The 20928-nt window shown below is 51.4% G+C and overlaps 1 protein-coding gene across 1 annotated transcript in view; it reads left to right on the top strand.

The window, feature by feature from the left end:
• LOC144722936 (DENN domain-containing protein 5B-like) overlaps positions 1-19808 on the top strand; it is an 82495-nt gene extending 62687 nt beyond the window's left edge. The window contains 10 exon segments of the mRNA XM_078601361.1: positions 327-455; positions 1432-1553; positions 2583-2728; positions 3736-3854; positions 5173-5286; positions 5288-5475; positions 8296-8378; positions 9248-9374; positions 10988-11267; positions 11845-19808. Coding sequence (XP_078457487.1) covers positions 327-455; positions 1432-1553; positions 2583-2728; positions 3736-3854; positions 5173-5286; positions 5288-5475; positions 8296-8378; positions 9248-9374; positions 10988-11267; positions 11845-12028 — 1492 coding nt within the window. The 3' untranslated portion in view covers positions 12029-19808.
• Positions 19809-20928: the final 1120 nt, after the last annotated feature.

Raw genomic sequence — 20928 nt, 5'->3', positions numbered from 1 at the left:
GTTCAGATAATCGTCACCGGTGTTGGCCGTGAGCGGGAATCGAATTAGTGTTGAATGGATTCGTAGCGCAGCGCGCTAACTGCTGCACTACAACAATAACAACCGCCACTAAGTGGTGGTGACATCACCACGACGCTTGTGCCAGGCTATGTGCACCTTGAGGCTACATTACACGCACACACTCACCTACACAGCACCACCTGACCAGCTCTCATGCTGGGAAAGGTCGCAAGTTCAGTTTCGCAGCAGGGGGTCAACTCGCGCAGGAGGTGTGACCGTTCCTCGCCCCATCGTTTTGACCGTTCCTCGCCCCATCGTTTTGACAGGCACATTCAGAACATCACGGAGATTCGCACGGACGTGGGGCGAGCGCGTGCCTGGGTCCGCCTCTCCATGGAGAAGAAGCTGCTCTCCCGGCACCTGAAGCAGCTGCTGTCGGATGAGGACCTCTCAGGGTGAGGAATGCATTCGCCGCCGTCATCATAAGCATCATCGCCGTCATCATCACCATCGCCATCATCACCACCATCATCACCACCATCATCACCATCATCATCATCGGGGTGGTGACGCACCCCAGCCGTAGGCTATCGTCGCCGCTTGCGTGGCAGAGGTTCGCGGTTCCAGCTGAAGCGGCCACCCTCGTTACCGCCGCCGAGGATCCGAGTGGCCCGTGAGACACGTGCCGCCGTTCGCCCACACCGGATGGTAAACGGCGATAAAGGCCCCCGCGACATCATTCAAAAAATAGCGGTGCGATTATTAACTCGCAGATTACTTCATATTTTCCTGTGTGCAAGTTGCTGAATCTCGGAACTCGCACGCGGCTCAGCGTTGATTTTATTTAAAGAGGCATGGCGCCGTTGTTTTTAAAACATTGTACTCATGGCAGAGAACCATCGCGACACGACCGCACTCTATGATAGTTGGCGCCAAACTGTGCCACACATCCTCCCACATGGCCTTGTGGGAGCTTCGGTTCTGATAAAGTTATTTTATTTTCGTTTTTCTTCTGATTCCGTTCCGATGACGTACATATACGTACGTGGACATTATCGGAACGGGAAAGGGTTACTTTAGAAGCAACATAGCGACATTGCCCCTCACTGGCAAGCTTATGCTTGCTTGTAGGCCGGTCCTGCGTTCATCTTGTGCCTCACAGGGACAGCTGCCACCGGGGGCGTCCCCTGCCATCCCCTGCCGGCGTCACGGTTCAAATTTGCCAAATACGATAAATTACTCGGTCGGTAACGGTCGCCCAGCAACATCGCCCATCCCTGCTGTAAAACTGCTGCAGATGAACACCCACATGTGAAGCATCTCGCCTTCGCGTTAGCCTCGTGCTGCCATGGCGAATACAACCGTGCCAATGACGTATCCGGCTGAACGGGGTGGGAGAGAGGAAAACTTGCCGTTGTGTCTCTGTCCCAGCCGCCTCTACAAGCCGTACGCCTTCCTGCACATGGAGGACGAGAAGGAGCAGTTCCTGTACCACCTGCTCACGCTCAACGCCGTCGACTACTACTGCTTCACCAACGCCTTCTCCACCGTCGGTAGGCGGCTCTCCCCGCCGACATTGCCGGCCGCCACGCCGACACACGAGCAGCCGTGTACGGCGAGTGTACGCTCCGCGTCGCCAGGCGCTCCGGAGAGAGATGGAAAACTTAAACACATTCCTGCAGAGGGAGCTGGTAGGAACGTTGGGTTGCTCGGTCAATGGCCAGGGTCAACGGCGGCGTGGTGTATTCCGCAAATATGGCCGACTGTGAGGGCGGGCACAAGCCGGCGTGAGTAGGTTAAACGTTGAGTTTTATAAGGGCACCACGGGGTGACCAGCCCCTCCCCACCCAGCCCCACCCCTCCCACCCCCCACCCAGCCCCACCCTCCCCACCCAGCCCCACCCTCCCCACCCAGCCCCTCCCTGCACGACGGACACAATAATCCCCTGTGGGCTGGTGTAACCAGGAGGTTCCTACCAGTAAATCTATACAAAGACAGTCACTACATCGCGCGTTTTCAGATGTGCTTCTGCGGCCACCGAAATGCTCTTCCTTCTGATATTCGGAAGCCACTGGAGCTGTGCACTTTGAAATCATCTAGATTGAAAACTCATTTCTTGATGGAACTGCTTTTTGTGTTTAGTTTTGTTGTCCTCTCACCCGCACATCCGATTGGCATAGTTGGCTACGTACGGTGCGAAAGAAATTCACCAACATACATACATTATCCGTGACGACCTCTTGACCTTTGACAGTACATAATAGCACCACAATGAATTACACAGGCGTGTGTCTGCATAATACCTCCACAGTCTATACAGTTAAGCATAGTAGTAGTAGTAATCGCTAAGCAGTCAATGGGCCCTTTCGAAGTTCAACATGCATACAAAGCAAATGCGCAGCACGATTTTTTGTTCCCGTAAATTTGTAATTTTTCCACATTTTTTTATATTTGGTTTCGCAGCTCTAAACGAATCTGTCACTCACACTCTCCTCCACCCCCGTCTCTCCCGCCCACCCACCCACCTCCCGACCCACCCCCCATACACCCACCCACCGCCCTCCACGCGCGCGCGTTGCAGTGATGCGCTACCGCGTGCTCATCGTGCCGAGCCGCAAGGTGGGGCCCTCCGTGACGACGGCGAACCCGTGGGTGTGCGTGGGCGGTGACCTGGGCGACACGGGCGTCCTGCTCGTCCCCCGCAGCTCTCTGGAGCTCGCCTTCGAGGTGCGGCGTGAACAATCGCGATCGGCGCTCGCCGAATGGCAACCCGAGTTCAGAATCACAATATTTATTCACACTGGAGGAGGAATCCGAGGAGCTATAAAGCTCTTTTTCACAGATGTCCAGCAGGGGCGACTCAGAAAAGTTACAAACAACACAAAAACACGATAGGAGTGCAAAGTATAGGAAAGCTAATCAAATCACTTAACAAATATTTGTACAAATACAAGTATAAAATGTTTATCTTAATTCGTAAAGCCCACTGAGCTATTAGCTTATTTTTCAGAATCGACCTGGCCACAAATGACACCCCAACGAAGTGACCCATCATGCAGAATTCATAGCAGCAAAATAATCTCAATAATGCAGACGCGTGTTTCTGACGTGTTTCTAAATCGCGGTGCGCGTGTCGACCCGCCCTTGGTTAACAAAGCAGAAACGAGCGACGGATGAGCCCCGTTGCGCTGCTGCTTCTCTGCTTACTTAACTCGTTCACGCCAAGCCAGGCGGCGGCGGCAGCGTCGTCGTTGTGCCCGGACCGCCGCGAGAGCTTTGCCCGCTGGTACCGTCCTCGACGATGTGTGGCGGCATCGTCTTGTCTTGCACCACAGCTACGGTTGGGCCTGTCGCATTGGCGAGATGTTAACTACCTCGCCTGGTGTACAGGAGGTCTTGGGTTCGATCCGGACCCTGACGCCTGCTGCTGTATATTTGGAGTTTGTACGTTCTTCTCGTGGTCGCATTGATTTTTCTTCGGGTCCTGCGGTATTTCCCTCCACATGTGACAAACCTTACTAATTGGCTGTGTCGGTTGGTGATGGGTTAACGAGACATTTATATTTACACAATATAACCCAAAAAAACATTATCCAACCGTGCTTTCGCACTGTACTTGGCTATATAGCTCAGTGGGCCTTACCTGGTCAAATAAAACATTGTTTAGTCTCGTAAGTCCCCAGGGTTTCTGCGCATTGATCCGTTTCTCCCATCCCCCCCCCCCCCGGTCCCAGTGTGTGAACTTAGGCCGCCTCACCACGGTGCAGATCGGCCACGACAACGCGGGGCTGCTCACCAAGTGGCTGGTGGAGTGCGTCATGGTGCGGAACGAGATCACGGGACACCTGTACAGGTGCGCTCGTCTGGCGGCCCCCAGGATATACCCCCCCACCCCCCAAAAACAACAACAAGTACCGCCATTCGGCACTAAGTGGCAGTGATGTCACCATGGCGCTTGTGCCAGGCTATGTGCACGTTGAGGCCACATGAAGTGTCGAACGCCCGCTGGCAGGAGGTTACGGGGGCAGACCCAGGTGCCACGAGTCGCATCACTGAGATAACTGGCCGATGCCCCACCACCCCCACCACCTCCACTACTCCCACCTCCCCCACCACTGCCGCGGGGCCGTCGCGTTCAATGAGCGCGACGGGAGGAGCCGGAGATTGAGAAAGTGAGGAAGACCTGAGAGAGAATGGTTTGACGATGACATCACAAGAGATCGGTGCCAAAAAGACGTGGCCACGACTTGATGTATTGGCACAGTAGACTGAAAGTAAAGTGGAAAAAAAATGACGAAATGTGCAGTGGACACCTCCGGGTTATCTGCCCATGGATCATGATGATGATGACAGCAGTGCATGCTAGAAGCGAAACACCAAATGTGGGTGAGAGGTGGTTTAAGGGACTTCAGAGGCAGGCCTGCTACTTCCTCTATGCCTCTCTATAATTGTGGGGGTGACACACGGGAGTTCTGAATGGATCATGTGCTCAACCATGAACGAATGGGCACTTTTAAAAATATACAGTAAAACCTCGTTATTTCGGTATTTGATCATCATTATTATTCGTAATTGGGGATAATTCGGCACGGCTGCGCTTTCGGCATCGACACAGTATTATGAATTCGCCATGACCCGAGTTGCCGCACCAAATGGTCCAATTTGGGCACGCACGTGGAGCGACGCCACGCCATGACCAAAACAACGACTCGGTCTCGTGGCGGCGCGCGTGGTGAGCGTTAGTGCAGACTTGTTGCTTTGGACTTTACCTTGTTGATGCACTCTGTGCAAGCCAACCCTCTCAGGAATGTCGTCTGCACCTACATCAAGAAGTAATGGAAAGGAACTGGGGAGTACAATTGTACGTAATTCGGAATATTGGATATTTCGGCAAGGCCAGAGCCCCATGTGTCGAATTAACAAGGGTTTACTGTAACTTGAAACAAATCTCTCGTTTCAAATGAGGCGTGATGTGTCCATGTTTTGAACCGAGGCATATTTCGCAGCACTGACGTTCAAACATTTTTGTTGTTGCTTAAATAATTGACGAATGTGCATGACTGACTGCCAAAACACAAACGATGCCCGAACGTAACGGATCGTGACGACGACGACGACGACGAAGACTAAAAGCGTCGACTTCCCCCGTCCGTGGCGGTGCCGCCCGCCAGGTTCCCGTGCGGCCGCTGGATTGGCCGCGGCGTGGACGACGGAAGCCTCGAGCGCATCCTGGTGGGCGAGGTGGTGACGGCCGCGGCGGCGGCGGCAGCGACGGGGGGCGGCGGGGGGCGGGGGCCGGGCCTGCGGGAGGGTCGCGGGGGCCGCCCGGGGGGACGAGCGGCACCGCGGGAGCCGCGGCGCGGCGCCCTGCGCCCGCTCGCCGGCGCTCGCCCGACGGGGCCCGGCCTCGTCCGCTGGCTCCTCCGCCGCCTGCGCCAACGCGGCCGCCAACGGGTCCTGCGCCGGCGGCGCCAGTGAGTACGGCTAGGAGGGGGCGGGGGGGGGGGGGCGAGAGTTGGTGCGGCAGAGGGCAACAGTGTGTGCAGCTGGGAGGAGGGGCGTGAGTGGGTGCAGCTGGGAGGGTGGGGTGTGAGTGTGTGCAGCTGGGAGAGTGAGTGAGTGCAGCTGGGAGGAGGGGTGTGAGTGTGTGCAGCTGGGAGGGTGGGGAGTGAGTGGGTACAGCTGGGAGAAGTGAGTGGGTGCAGCTGGGAGAGTGAGTGGGTGCAGCTGGGAGAAGTGAGTGGGTGCAGCTGGGAGAGTGAGTGGGTGCAGCTGGGAGAAGTGAGTGGGTGCAGCTGGGAGAGTGAGTGGGTGCAGCTGGGAGAGTGAGTGGGTGCAGCTGGGAGAGTGAGTGGGTGCAGCTGGGAGAGTGAGTGTGTGCAGCTGGGAGGGTGGGGAGTGAGTGGGTACAGCTGGGAGAAGTGAGTGGGTGCAGCTGGGAGAGTGAGTGGGTGCAGCTGGGAGAAGTGAGTGGGTGCAGCTGGGAGAGTGAGTGGGTGCAGCTGGGAGAGTGAGTGGGTGCAGCTGGGAGAGTGAGTGGGTGCAGCTGGGAGAGTGAGTGGGTGCAGCTGGGAGGGTGGGGAGTAAGTGCAGCTAGGAGGCGAAAGGGGGTGCAGCAGGGGGCATGAGTGGGTGTCCGTGATGGCGATTCGTTGTTTCAGCGGAAATGAGAGCAGTCGGTGGTGAGAGGGGTTCCTTGTGTAGTGGAGTCAGTCCCTGATTACCCATTACTGTCCTGCTCCTCCACGCACTCTGCGTACTAAATACTCAACGGGTGGTCGCTCCTTCTCTTCTGTTGCCCCCATTGTTTGGAACTCCCTACCCCCACACATCCGATTCCCTCCCACCGGTTTTAAGTCATTCTTTTGTTCCCTCTGCCATCTTCTCTACGAAACGAATATGCCCACTGTTTCTGTGCAGTGTCTAGAACGTGCTTTGTAATTGAACGCTCAAGGGCTGTCCTTAATGCACTGTGAAGAGTGGCTGTAATGGAGCGATAAATCGTACACCCTACAAAATCACCGATCAGAGATTTGCCCCTCCATATATGGTCATTGTGGATCGTTAATCGACGTTAACTGTATCGATTAAATTGCCAATCCATGGATCGAGTAATGATGCGTGAGTGAGTGCAGCTAATATCAGCGAGATTGATTATTCCGTCGCAATCCACTTTTCTTGTACCACAGCGCACCTTGTGTCAGCCACCTCCTGAATGTGACACCATACACACTCTGCAACTCGTCTTAGATTCAGAATACTATCATAGGGGGCCGTCCATAAATGACGTCACGCACCTAGTGGGGGGGATCAGACATTTGTGACGATGTGTGACGAGGGGGGCGGGGGGTGAGAAATGTGACGTCGCATCAAAATGCGCAACTTTAATTAAATATAGACAACACGTTCTACTTAATTAAATAGACGTTTTAATCAATGTTTTCTCCTACAACATCAGAGTGCAGCGCCACATTAAATACGCACTACAACAATTTGAAGCATGTTTTTTTTTTGGGGGGGGCAGAGCTTTGTGACGTCATATTTGAGGGGGGGTCTGACTTTTTGTGACGCCATGTGACGAGGGGGGGGGGGGGTAAAAAATCGTCCAAAATCGCGTGACGTCATTCATGGATGGCCCCATTCCTATTTTTATGAGTTTGTAGTACAGCTGCCTCTCATTTCAAACGGGGGCTGTGTTCTTGAAGAACGGCGCGTTGATCAACATCGCGTAAATTAAACGTAAGAAATCAAGGAAATGGTTGGGGTGAGGAAGAGCACGCTGCCGAACCCCATTCTTACGTCTGCATATTTCACCGGTTACAGGAACATATTATAATTACTATACTACAATGCATGTATTAAAGATAGTAACAGCCTATTTAAAGAAAGAAAGAATAAAGCAAAACTAAAATATTTTTAATACATTCGTGAAGATAAGCTTAAAAAAAAGAAGATAAGCTTATCTTCACGAATGTACTGGGGCTGGTGGAGTGGAGGCGTGGAGAGTGGCGGTGCGCGAGGAGGCGATGCTGACCGATGCTGCCCATGCTTGTGTTTGTTGCCAGTGCTGCTGCTGCACCTCAGGCGGGATCGCTACTCAACGTTGCTGCCCCAGACTAACGATTAGCTCGCAGAGCGTTCCGCACACCGTGGCCAACGCCCCAAAGCGCGCTATTCTAATAATAGCGCTCGTATAACAAAAGTAAGCGTAAATTGATCTAACGCGGTATTTTTAAATCGCATTACTTAATACGGCGACTGTACACCCAGTGGCTAGGAGATGTTAACTCCCTCGCATGGTATGCAGGAGGTCGTTAGTTCGACCCCGACACTGACGCCTCCTGTATTATTTGGAGTTTGCGTGTCTCTCTCCCCGTGGTCGTGTGGATTTTTTTCCGCGTTCTCCCGTTTTTCCCTCCAAATTTATCAACGTGCGTTTAGAGTGCTTTGCTGCTATACATTACCACACGATGATAAGCCACTTCGTTGAGCTAGGGTGTGTCGCCAGGTCGCTTCTGACAAAGAGCTACATAGCTCAGTGGGCCTTATCTGGTAAAATAAAAATAATTTAGCTGTAACAGTTTATCACACTTGGACACTGAGGGGCAGGGCGTTTCATAAATGTGCACGATCCGCCAATGCTCGCTCCCTCCACACTGCTGGATTTAGGCTTTGTATGGAATTGTGATTGTTGAACCAGTATGGAATTGCGACTATCAATAGGATGGCTTCTGACTCTCTTGACCTCGAATTGCCTCTTCCTGCTCCATGCCCCCCGCCCCCGCCTCGCTTAGAGATGATCCCAGAGCAGATCCAGGAAGGGGTGGGTGAAGCCGTCAACAACCTGGTGAAGCATTTCCACAAGCCTGAGAAAGAGGTGAGGTCACGGGGTCCCCAGAGGCAGCAGCTCGACTGCGCTGGCAATGCTTGTGCGGGTGTGAGCGCTGCTGATGATTCTAGTGGTTCTCCGTAAGGTTAAACAGGGGTTACAAGGACTAAATAACCCCCATGTTGTTTATGGTTGCCTGTGGCGTTGTCGGAGCCGCAACTGGTTTATAGGGGTGCCACCGTGGCAAGATGTTAACTACCTCGCCTGGCATGCAGGAGGTCATGGGTTTCATCCTGACCCTGACGCTTGCTGTTTGCACTTTCTCCCTGTGGTCTCATGGATTTTTGTCCAGGTCCTCCGGTTTTTCCCTTGACAATTTTGAATCAACATGCTATTGGAGTATTTGGCTGCAATAAATGTCCACGTGATAAGCTACTTTGTTGAGCTATCATTTGTGGCCAGGTCGCTTTGGGAAAAGAGCTGTATAGCTCAGTGGGCCTTACCTGGTAAAATAAAAATACTTTATAGTTTAAAATAAAAAAAACACAAATTTGTCTCATGGCCTCCTGTTTGGTGGAACTCTCCATCAACACCACCTGGGGGCTCTATCCTCCCGCGGTCTTCCATCCACGAGCCTGCACCGCTCAACAAGGTGTCGCTGTGCACCCAGCCTGGCAAAGGCATCGTGGTGACGTCAAAGCCACCGAGCGGTGACTGATAGCCTTTCCTGCTCCTGCTGTTGTTGTGTGGGGAGCGGTGGCACAGCGGTTAGCGCGCTGCACTACAAACCCAGTGACCCGAGTTCGGTTCCCGCTCACGGCCAACATCCAGTGACGATTATCTGAACCGGTCCTCGGCCTCCTCCCCTAGGCTAAAGTGCTACATGGTGCGGATCTTTGTCTTTGTTACGTTGGCAGCGTGGGTCCCTGACGCTGCTGCTGTGTGGAGAGGGAGGCCTCGTGTGGGCACTGGGGCACGTGTTCCAGCACGGCCTACGCTCCCCACGCCTCTTCCAGAAGCCTGTCTTCGTCTGGGACTTTGTGGGTGAGTGTGTTCAGTCGCCGGTGCCCCTTTAACCAGCGGCCACATCCATGCTGGTGCCACGCTGTGCCAGGTCCTTCTTCTTTCGTACGGCTGATGTCGATGCAGGACAACAACCACAATTTCACATTGGGGGGGTGGTCAAGCCAGACAGGCGCGTCAGTAGCGGAGTTTATCGCACGCACTGCCGGTCAGGTGAGGCGCCAGCTTACTCTTACGCCTGCGGAAGCCGAGTCGTGCCGCCGACGTCACACAAAGTGCGTGGCATGAGATAGAAGTGCGTTTAGGTGACGCAATGACGGCGCGTGCGTGAGCTGCGTGCCGACTAGCATCGCGCTCAAGTGACTTCGTCGTTCGCCTCACCCCTGGGGCCCTTGCTTGACCCCGAGTTCGGTTCGGACGTGCTGTGAGGCCTGCGTGGCACGGTTTGGTCAAGGCCCAGCTCAGAGAATTGGGAAGTCACCCAGACTGCAAGGGTTCGTGCTGGCTCGTCACTGTTGTGCCCTTGGAAAAGGGGTATAAATGTTCCTGCGTAGGCTCAGTCTTTGACTTCCTCTTTCTGTCTGCCCATGTCAGCCTCTGGCCAAAAGGTCGGAGTACAAATGGTTTCCACTGCTCAAACGAGCATTGGGCAGTGCTCGACTCGCTCTGCAGCCCCAAACCAGTTTTGGTCATTCCTTGTTCCCATGGCTAAGGCCAGTATCGCCATCGGGATTACCACTGTTGACTTCCCATGCAAGAATCAATTCTATCTGCGCTCACTCCTCTCCAGCCGGGTCGCACTGCAGTCGGTGCGTTTGACTCCAACAAACACCAACCTTCCAGGCCGAGTCGGCCTCCTGTCAGTCAGTACATGGGAGTATCCACTCTGTGGGAAGTCAAAAGCCATTGTCCTGTAAAGGTTGGCCACTGCCACACTCCCATCAGACGACCGGTGTTAACAAACGAGATACAGTAAAACCTTGGATTGCGAGTAACTTGGTCTGCGAGTGTTTTGCAAGACAAGCAACATTTTTTTATAAATATTAATTTGATAAACGAGCGAGGTCTTGCAATACGAGTAGTACGTATACGCTTTGTCTGCCGAGCGTCACGTGATCACAACTGATATACGAGTGCTTTGATATACGAGTGCTTTGGATTACAAACACGTTTCCAGAACGAATTATGCTCGCAATCCAAGGTTTTACTGTACAAGTATTTGTGTAGATGAGTGGAGCGGCAGTTTAATGTCTTTGACTCTGCATTGCAATCGTGATGGCCAGGGTCCGATTTTTATTGATATTTATTCGTATCAGCGATTCACGCATTGTATGTATGTGGAAATTCTTTCACACGGTACGGAACCAACCGTGCTAATGGTATGTGCGGGAGAAGGACAGCGAACTAAACACAAAAAGCAGTTATAAAGAAATGAGATTTAAATCTCGATTTAAAAGTGTGTGGCTCCAGTAGCTTCCGAATTTTGGAAGGAAGAGCATTCCAGACGGCCACAGAAGCGCACCTGAAAGCGCGCGATGCAGTGACCGTCTTTGTTCGATGGCCAGCCAAAAGCCGTTGCGTGCATGAGCGGAGTTCGTGACTGCCGGAACTAAACCATCGCCCGCGCTTCGCAGGGAGGGTGGCCTCGCACCTGGAGGAGACCGCGGAGGGCACAGCGGCCGCAACGGCGCTCCTCCGGCACGGCGGTGGCTCGGAGCGGCCGCTCCTGGCGGCGACTCCGGCCCCGCCGCTGCCCGCGCCGGAGCCGGACGCGGATCTCCGGCGGGGAGAGGGGCCGAGCCGGGAGGTGCAGGCACGACGCGCCCTCTGCTCGCTCGTGCGCGCCATCAACGGGGCGCCGCGACACATCGGCAAGGATGGCAAGTTCCAGCTGCTCGTGTGCTTCGGAGCCCGGTGAGGAGGTCGCGGGAGCGTGTGGCACCGTCACACCGAAGGGCGTGCGGATGAATTGAAGATTGGGCGCCGTGGTGGCGTGATGTTAACTGCCTCACCCGGTTTTCAGGAGGTTGTGGGTTCGATCCCTACCCTGACGCCTGCTGTATATTTGGAGTTAGAATGTCTCACTCACTGTGGTGGCATGGATTTTTATCTCAGGTCCTTCGGGTTTTCCCTCCATATTTATAAACATGCATTGAGATTATTTAGATTATTTGGCTGTTATAAATGTCCAAGTGATAAGCCACATTTGTTGTGCCATAATTTGTGGCCAGGTCGCTTCTGAAAAATAATTTAATGCCTCAGTGGGATTTGCCTGGTAGGATGGGAATGGTTTCGTTTTATTTCTGTGTTTTTGCGTGATTTATTTGCCTTTCCTGTACATGGCACTACTATCGTGTTTTTATATTGTTTGTTGTTGTAACGTCCTTACCCGCCCCTACTGGACATCCGTGAAAAGAGCTTCATAACTCATCGCATTCCTCCAGTATGAATAAATATTCTGATTCTTCCCCCTCTCTCCGCGCCCCGGCAGGGAGCAACTGCTGCACAGCTGGCTCTCGCTGCTCACCAGCTCCCCCGTGCTGCAGCAGATGTACGAGGACGTCGCCCTGCTGCGCGACGCGAGGCTGGTGAGCGACCTGGAGCGGCTCCTGCAGGCCCTGCTCGGCTTCCCCATCAGCCTGGAGTCGTCGCTCGTCAAGGGCATCGACACGTGACCTCCGCCGGACGTCGCCGCGTGACCCTGGCCGCGCCGGGCCCACCAGCGTTGACCTCCGACCGCCAGCGCGACGACGATGACGACGACGACGAAGGTTGTCCTGGAGGATCGCCATCGTCGCCACTGCCATTCATCTGCCGACACTGGAGGTCCAAGTGCGCGGACCTATGTCAATCCGCTTGAGCTGTCCGACCGTAAACCTCAACATTTGTCTGCAAGTCTCCCCCCCCCCCCTCCCCGACGTCCGAACTGCTTCAACGCCAGTCTTTGTTCGCAGCCCTCCAGGGTTGAGGACTGTCATCCGTCAGGTCATCTGATGAGTTCATCAGTAGACGACGGAGTATCTTCAAGTTGTCTCCACCCCCGTGCCGTCTTGATTTCAACTCGCCTCCGTGTATTTGCTGTCCTCAACACCAGCGTTAGTTCGTGAGCATCGCCCATGCCCCCCCCCCCCCCCGCTTTCCCGTTCGTATATCTGTGACCTCTTAAGTCATCGCCGATCCAAGACTTAAACTGAATGACCAACAGGACCAACTGTCCTCACCAGCAGACCTATCAGTGCCCTCCAGTCATCATCCCAACTCCGATACGGTCTTCAGTGTCAGCTGTGGTTCACGATCCCCAAAGTGTAAGGCCTGTGATCAGCTTCGGTTGACGTCAAAGATAGATTAAGTCCTCGTTTAACGTGGCAGAGTAAAGTGCCGCTTTAACCAACAACAACAAAAAACCCGGAAAACAAAACAATTTCCCCATGAATAAGGTAACTATAAAGTTTGACGAGATACGATGTACTTCTACTACTACTACTCGCACGCAGTAAATTGGCGGGAATAAATAACTGAGGGTACGCCGCCGCGTTACTGTATCACTCCGCGTGCCGTATCACTGCACCGCTCAGCCGTGCAGCTTAAGTAGTTCATCGTCGACCACTCAGAAACCGCGTTATTGTAACCGCGCACCTTCCGCGCTATAACAGTGCACGTTCCACATTGTGCAAAGTGTTCCCGAATGGAAGAAACCGTGTCGTAGCGAAAACGTGTTGTGTGAACACGCGTTAAGCGAGGACTTACCCATGTACTCTTCAAGTCTACTTCGCCCATACGTTGCCTTCAACAGTAACTTCGCTTCATTATCTCTCAGTGTTAAGCTTGTGTTCTCTGAGCCACTGGCAATAGATTCAAGAATATTTTTCAAGTCATTATTGCTGAGTTGCTTTCGTAACGGTGATGTGCCACGTCTACGAATCCAACGCCGATTAACTCTTCTGAGCTGCCCGAATTGACCCGCAGATCGATTGAGTGCCCTCAAGTCATCGCCACTGCTCGGTATATCAACCTTGGTGCTTTGATCTCCCCACGACACCGTCAAACAACTCGGTATGCCCACACGGGCCGAGTGTCTTCACTTCAGCGTCAATTTCCAATCACCCATCTGCAACTGTCCAGATCTGCTCGGCCTCCTGATTTCACCAGCAGATAGACAAGCGCTCTCAAATCATCTACGCTCCCTTCGCTGTCACCATTGCCAACCATGGTTCATGATCACCAAAGATTAAGGTCACGTGACTTAACCTCCTAATACACTCTAACCTGCTCACCAGCAGGCCAATGCGCGTTTCCATGTCGTCTCCGCATCTGTGCACGCGGTCGACGTTCGTTTGTCACGTACGTACGCGTGTCGAACTCCTTTCGCGCTGTACGTAGCCAACTCATGGGAGGTGCGGTGGGGGGAGAGAAGTCCACAGCAACGCGAGCCTTTGGCCACTCAAGATACCAGACCTGCAGATTGAACGGCGAGTCTTCACGTCAACGTCCACTGTGGCTGTCACGTCAAACGGCAACATTGTCCTGTCGTCCCCAGGCTACCTGCTGACCCACTTAACCTGCGCACAACCAGACGAACTGCACCCCCGCTAATTATTTCCTCTTGCGGTGTTCATCGGTCTGGGTTTCGCCCTGGAAAGTGCAGGCGTTTACCTCTTGTTGTTTATAATCGCGGGACGGGACAAAAACAACGCGGACGATGCAATGTCTGGTTTTGGCCTCTTAGACAAAGGCGCTGCCGGTGAATCTGTGTCGGCGCCCGGCGCACTCGATAGCACGAGGAGCCCCTGCTGTGTCTACTCCCGCAGCAATCGTCCGCGTCTCGTCCGTCCAGTCCGCGAGTTTGTCATCTCGTGCGGCCCGTCTCGTGATCTCGGCTGCCGCACCAACCGCACCGACACGTCTGCCGTGCGCCGTCCGCGTGACGACGTCTCCGTTGTCCCGGATGTTTTTTACGTGACCCTTTTAGACGTTTCGGATGAGTGCCCCCCCCCCCCCATGTTATAAATAGCAGCGCTTAATGGACTGCAAAACCCATTTTTCGTAAACAGAAAAAAGAACTGTTCTTTCGCCTTTTTGGGCAGCGGGAACTTTTCTATCCGAAAGTTTTAGCGTAAACCATTGCGCAGGGCGAGTGTCCCGTCTGTTCCCAGACACGCGTGTTGTATGCTGTCGGTTTGCAAACGAAACAAAACCAAACCAGACGGTGACGTCCCAGCGCGGAGCGGATAATTTTTGTAAGAACGTTTGCATTTCTCTATCTTTCTTGTTTGTTTTGTACACAAATTAACGAGCGTACGCCATTCGTGATACATAGTCGATTTCCCGTGCAGACGACGACGACGGCGGCGGCAGTGTGCGCGGTTTTTTTTGGCCTTCTCGCACGGCGGCGTTTGCCCTGCGGGAGGGGAGGGGGGGGATCTGCCTGCGTCTGGCCGAAATTGCGGCGTCGCCATCCCCCCCGCTCCTCTTCGTGCGCACGCCGAGACTCGCCGTGGTCACATGCGGCGAGTCCATCATCCCGCCCCCCACCCCCTTGCCCAGTTCTCAGATTCTTTCACAAGCTCGTTCCGTGCCCAAATCACGGGAACGAGTAAAGGTGCAGGCCTGCAATTTGCTCGCGTGAGGCATTGCCGGAAGAAGGGCCCCCACTGGAGATGGGACTCTGGAAGAGCCTCTCTAACGGGAGTACCCACACTTGTGAGAGTAACCACACTTTACCCCACCACACGCTGCCCCTCGATCGGCTAACATCAATGAACCAATTTATATTGCTGGGTGGACAGAGGACAGGGGGATTTAAGAATCTTTGCGCCATTGTTCCAACATACATGTGCATACAAATGTATGTACATGTATGTTGAGGTTCAATGGGAATGTTAGTGGTCATGTAGAGCATACAATGGCGAAGTATGTATGTATGTTGAACTTCTTTCGCACCATACGTAGCCAACTGTGCTAACCGGAGGTGCGGGGGAAGAACAACAAACTAAACACCAAAAGCAGTTATAAAGAAATGAGTTTTCAATCTGGATGATTTAAAAGTGCATCATAGCTCCAGCGGGTTCCTAATATCGGAAGGAAGAGCGTTCCAGACGGCCGCAGAAGAGCAACTAAAAGTGCCCGATGCGGTGACCGTCTTTTTCCGATGGCTGGCCAATACCCGCCGCGAGGATGACAAGGTTCGCTAGGTTGGTTTACACTCCTTGACGAGAAAAACTAAACTTATAATAATTTTTGTGATGTGAATTTACCCGGAGAAGCATCACGATTTTCAGAAGCCTTGCAATGAGGTTCCTGTATTGGAGCACTTGTCAGATGTATGTATGATGTGGAAGGAACCTCTCTTGGTGCTTTTTACATGGAACCTCTTCAAGTGCAGGACACCCCGTCCGTTGCCATTGCAAGGTTTTAATTGCCAACCAGATGGACTCTCTTGTCTTGCTTCAGAATCCACAACACGCTTCAATTAATTGCTAATCGAGAAACTTGCTTTCCCTGCAAAGTGATTCTTTAACTGTGGAACCACGTGGGAGGCACCGGGAGCCATGTCTGTGGATTTTCTTTAGATTTTTCTAAATTTTTATACAATATTTCTCTTAGGATTTGTCAAATTTCTACATTTTTCTGATTAATAATCGACTCAAATCGAGGAATGGCTCAAACTCTGGCTCTTATTCGTTCTGTTAGAGGATAGGGTAACTATCCCTTTCAGAATCCTTCAACCGTTGATTCTTATACGCGCACGATTTGATGCATGCAATGTGAATGTAATATTTTGATTGGATCGTCACATGCCCAAACGTCATAGCGTGGACATTGATCTCTTGTTGCAAAAATTGTCTAAATATTTTGACCGTGGCGTTTTTACGATTACACCGTATTCGCGCAACACAGAAATAATATTCCTGATACAACCTATGGCCCTTTGTCAACCCTCTGCAGGGTGAAGGGCTCCCCCATTCCATTTCTGATGTGGGAGATTGACCATTCTTCACCACGCTGGTCAATGCAAGTTGGTGAAAGGGGGCTGCCCAGGACAGGTTCAGATGATCACGTTTCCACTGATGGTAGCCGTCGCTAGGTATCGATTTTACATTTGTGCGTTTATAGCACAATGTGCTAATTGCTACGTCACTACTCCCCATAAAGATATAACAATGAAATATATACACATGCGTCTGTATATGTGTATCTATATGTATATATAATTGTGCCTATGTGTATATATAGTTAGATGTTTAACTATATTGTGCTGTATATGTGTCTGTATACGTGTGTGCAACCCATATTCGTAATATTTATTAAAGTGTCCTAATAATGAGCTCCCACAGCCCATGTGACACAAATAAAGCATCTAAAGCCAGCCAATAATTTTTCAAATTATATATTTTTTATTTATCTCACCTTTTTACAATGTTATGTTTGTACTAATTGTTTCTTTCGTGACCCGTCCGTGCCAATTATTTGACGTACTTTTCTCTACGTTATATTTTTAATTTCCAGTTTTCATTGTTTGTGTTTCATTGTTGCCATGTGAACTCTCGATATTTGCTGTAAAGAGGGGCTCTGCACGTTGCCCGGCGAGGTGGCACTCGAACACGAGCAAAGGGTTCGATTCAAATCCTCCCTCTTTGAGAATTCCAAAATTGTTATTATATTAATATTCACCAGGACAAAAAAAGTTGACTTTCATTTTTATTATAATAATGAATGTAGGGTTCTATTTAATAATCCTGAAGTTTTGGAATTGCCCCCTCCCCCCCCGGGAAGCTACTTTATCCACCTCTGAACTCAAGCCATCATTCCTCCTGTAAGGATACAATTAGTACCACCTTGTGAGGAGTCAGAAGTGGATAAACTTGTGTTGGTGGGCATCTGCTGCCATGGGAATGTCGCATTTGCACAACTAGTTCAGGGCTGTCAGTGGAGATGAAACATGGGGGAGACTGGGCCTTCGACTGCAGACTGTATTCAGGCCTGTCCTACCTGAAGCCAGACAGCACCTTTGTCACGCTCTGTAAGGAGTTGTGTGCCACACGCGATGCTCTCCGTTTATAGTTTACTGCTTTTACCAAAAACAGTAACCCTCAGAGCTGGGATACACCAAATTAGATAGAGAAATGTGACATACAGGTGATACTTCAGAATCTAAATATTGATTTATACTGGAAGAATCCGTTGGGCGGGTAAGAACGTGACACACTTGCATAGATACCTCCCTGATTTCTAATGACTCTATTTCAACAGGTGATTGAATATTGCATTGTGCACGCAATTTTTCCATATCTTACAGAGTGCCAATAGATGGAATATGCCTACTGAGGGTTGGTGGCAGATTTCTAGAGTTTTTTTTTAATTTAAATGTTTCTTTCTTTAAGATGTATTCCCGATTATTGTAGTGAGGCATCTATAAATGGATCGCCCTGTATGCGTAAGATACACTAGCGTCATTTGGGCAGTTTTTTGGCGGATAGGCAAAGATGATGAGGCATGCTCCACTGGAGAACTGCTTCATCGCCGATCAACAAAATGAACTGAACACATGCTGTGAAGAAGGGACAATTCCTGAAACGTCGCCTATTATATATGTATTTGTTGTTCTAAAGCCACAGTGTTATTGGCGAAGGTGTTACGATTTTTTTTCTTTATTTATGTTTGTGCACGACTGCCAACTCTGCAGCAGCTGGGACATCACCGAATAATTAGTTGTAATCGACCACCACTGGCTGCCAAGATTTCGAACCCAGAATCTTGACACCGCAGACTCAATTCAACTGATACTGAAAGATTTAAATGATTCACAAACGTGGCAATGGACAAGTGCGCGGCCCCACCGCCGATGTCAGCATTACACGCTCGTGCTGGGTGAAACATGACATCGCAGTAGCCTCATCGGGATGGTTGTCAATGAGATGGATGCCTTTTGATGGTCTTGAGTACATGTGGAGTCTCGCCACCTGTCTGATAATTGGCATCTGTGTTCGGGTGGCAGGAATTGATTTGTACCAAGATTCGATACTGGACTTGTGTTGAACTGTTGTTACAGAACACTGCACAGTTTTGATAAACCGAGAAATCATGACAAAAATAAGGAAAGAGTTTCCCCTGTCTGGCATTAAACAGGTGTTGCGATGTTTCAACACCAAATTGATACCTATTGCAAGGCATAAAGTCCAGTGGTGATTTTTAGAATGACCAGGCTTTGCAATGCATCTGTTAAGCTCTAAATATAATTTATTGGATCGTGATGCTGGTATCATTATACCCATATTTATGCTCCTGTTAATCATGGGTATTGGATATTATAACCCAGCAGCACTACGTCATACTCTCCAACACACACGCACGCACGTTATCTGCCGCTTATCCTGAATGGTGCGTTGAGGAAATTGCTGTTGGCGAGTGACAAATATTCATGGCCAGTGTGGCACTGGAGTAGATGGTGAGACCACTGCTACATAAGGACACAGCCGCATTTGTATCACACCCAGTGCAGTTGTGAGCTGCACTGGGTGCTCATTGGAGGATGAGCTAACGTGCGGAGCGTGGTGGAGCTGCGGCGTAGTGGTGATGGGCATTGTACTACGAACCTGGCCCCACAGTTCAATTCCCGACCATGGCTAGCATCGGTGGTGCGTGATGTCTGAACCGATCCTGAGCCTATCCTTGCCCTCCCCAACCCCATTAGCCAGCGTGATGAAGTAGGGTCAAACAACCACCATGACTGACATGCTGAATTCATCCACTCGTGGATTGATGGGGCTGTACTTTGTATATAATTTGTAGTCCACAGGCCAGCGCAGAAATTGGTTCCACCGATCGATTTATTTTGCCTAATAGTGATTTACTTGATACCCCTACTCATTTCAAGTGGTGATCACGTAATTATCTGTTATTGGCCACACGAAGAGATTGTAACCACTTACAAGTCATGCCACCTCCAGGTGATATCGGACAAGTGGTACCATTTGTCCTGGGCTCACCGACTGATATGGGGGGGGGGGGGGTCGGCTAACCTTTGTGTGGTGCTGGCGATGACGCACGATCGCGTGCCGGTTCCAGCCGTAATGAGCACCCACTCGCCGACGCCATTTGGGTTAGACGACTCTTCCCCCCCCCCCCCCCATCAATAGAATGACTTTCATGTATTCCGTGTACAAGAGATGCGCTGCATGTGTACGCACGGTACCTGATGGGACGTGTCATAGGCGCCGTGTATTTGAAGTTGAAATTATTCTTTGAATCAAAGTTCTAAATTGTTTACGAAACACCTTTGTTGTGATCAGCGTACAACTTGAGTTGACATCAACCGAATGGGCCATGTTTTATGCTCTGCCATAAAAAAAAATGTGAATGTTTTGTAACGGCAACAACAAAAATGTGTTGATGCACGGTTTTGCATTGCTGTACTTTGCGTTTGAATGTATCTTATTAAAGGCAATGTATGAACTACGTTTTGGAAATGTGGCTTTATTGGACGTTGTTACTGTGCAGCCATGGTGGGTGTTGATTAATTTATTGACGACTAGCAGAAGTACCCGGCGTTGCCCGGGTGAAAAATATATTTCTTAATAACCTTACATATATACACAGATACTAAGGTATTGTCAAAGCCCGGTGGGCTTTGACAATACCTTTCACCACTCACAACTCACCCTCACCACTCATCCTCACCACTCCCACTCACTACTCACCCTCACCATTCACCATCACAACTCACCACTCACCAATCTCCCTCACCAATCTCCCTCACCAATCACCACACACCCTCACCACTCACTCTCACCACTAACCCTCACCACTCACACTCAACATTCACCCTGACCATTCAGCCTCACCACTCACCACTCACTCTCACCATTCACCCTGACCATTCAGCCTCACCACTCACCCTCACCACTCACCCTCTGCCTCACCACTCACCCTCACCACCACCACTCACTCTCACCACTCACGCTCACCACTCACTCTCTCCCTCTCCACTCACCCTCCCCACTCACCCTCACTACTCACTAATCACCCTCACCACTCACCACTCATCCTCACTACTTACTACTCACCTTCACCACTCACCTTCACCACTGCCCCTCACCACTCACCCTCACCACTCATCCCCACCACTCACCCCTAACCACTCACCCTCACTACTCACCATCACCACTTACCCTCACCACTCACCCTCACCACTCACCCTTCCTACTCACCACTCAACCTCACCACTGACCATTCACCACTCACCCTTACCCTCACCACTCACTCTCACCACTCACCCTTACTATTCACCACACACCCTCACCACTCACCCTCAACATCAACACTCACCCTCACCACTCACCATCATCATAAATCCTAACCACTCACCCTCACCACTCACCCTCACCACTCACTCTCACCACACCGTCAGCACTCACCCTCCCCACTCACCCTCACCACACACCCTCACCACTTAACCTCACCACTCAACCTCACCACTCACCACTCACCCTCACCATTCACCCTCAACACTCACCCTCACCCCTCTCCCTCACCACTCTCCCTCACCACTCACCGTCACCACTCACCACTCACCCTC

The sequence above is a fragment of the Lampetra planeri genome, chromosome 16 (genome assembly GCF_965212315.1).
Source record: "Lampetra planeri chromosome 16, kcLamPlan1.2.h2, whole genome shotgun sequence".
Taxonomy (NCBI): domain Eukaryota; kingdom Metazoa; phylum Chordata; class Hyperoartia; order Petromyzontiformes; family Petromyzontidae; genus Lampetra; species Lampetra planeri.
Note: the sequence above shows the minus strand (reverse complement) of the source record. Positions and strands in the feature narration are given on the sequence as shown.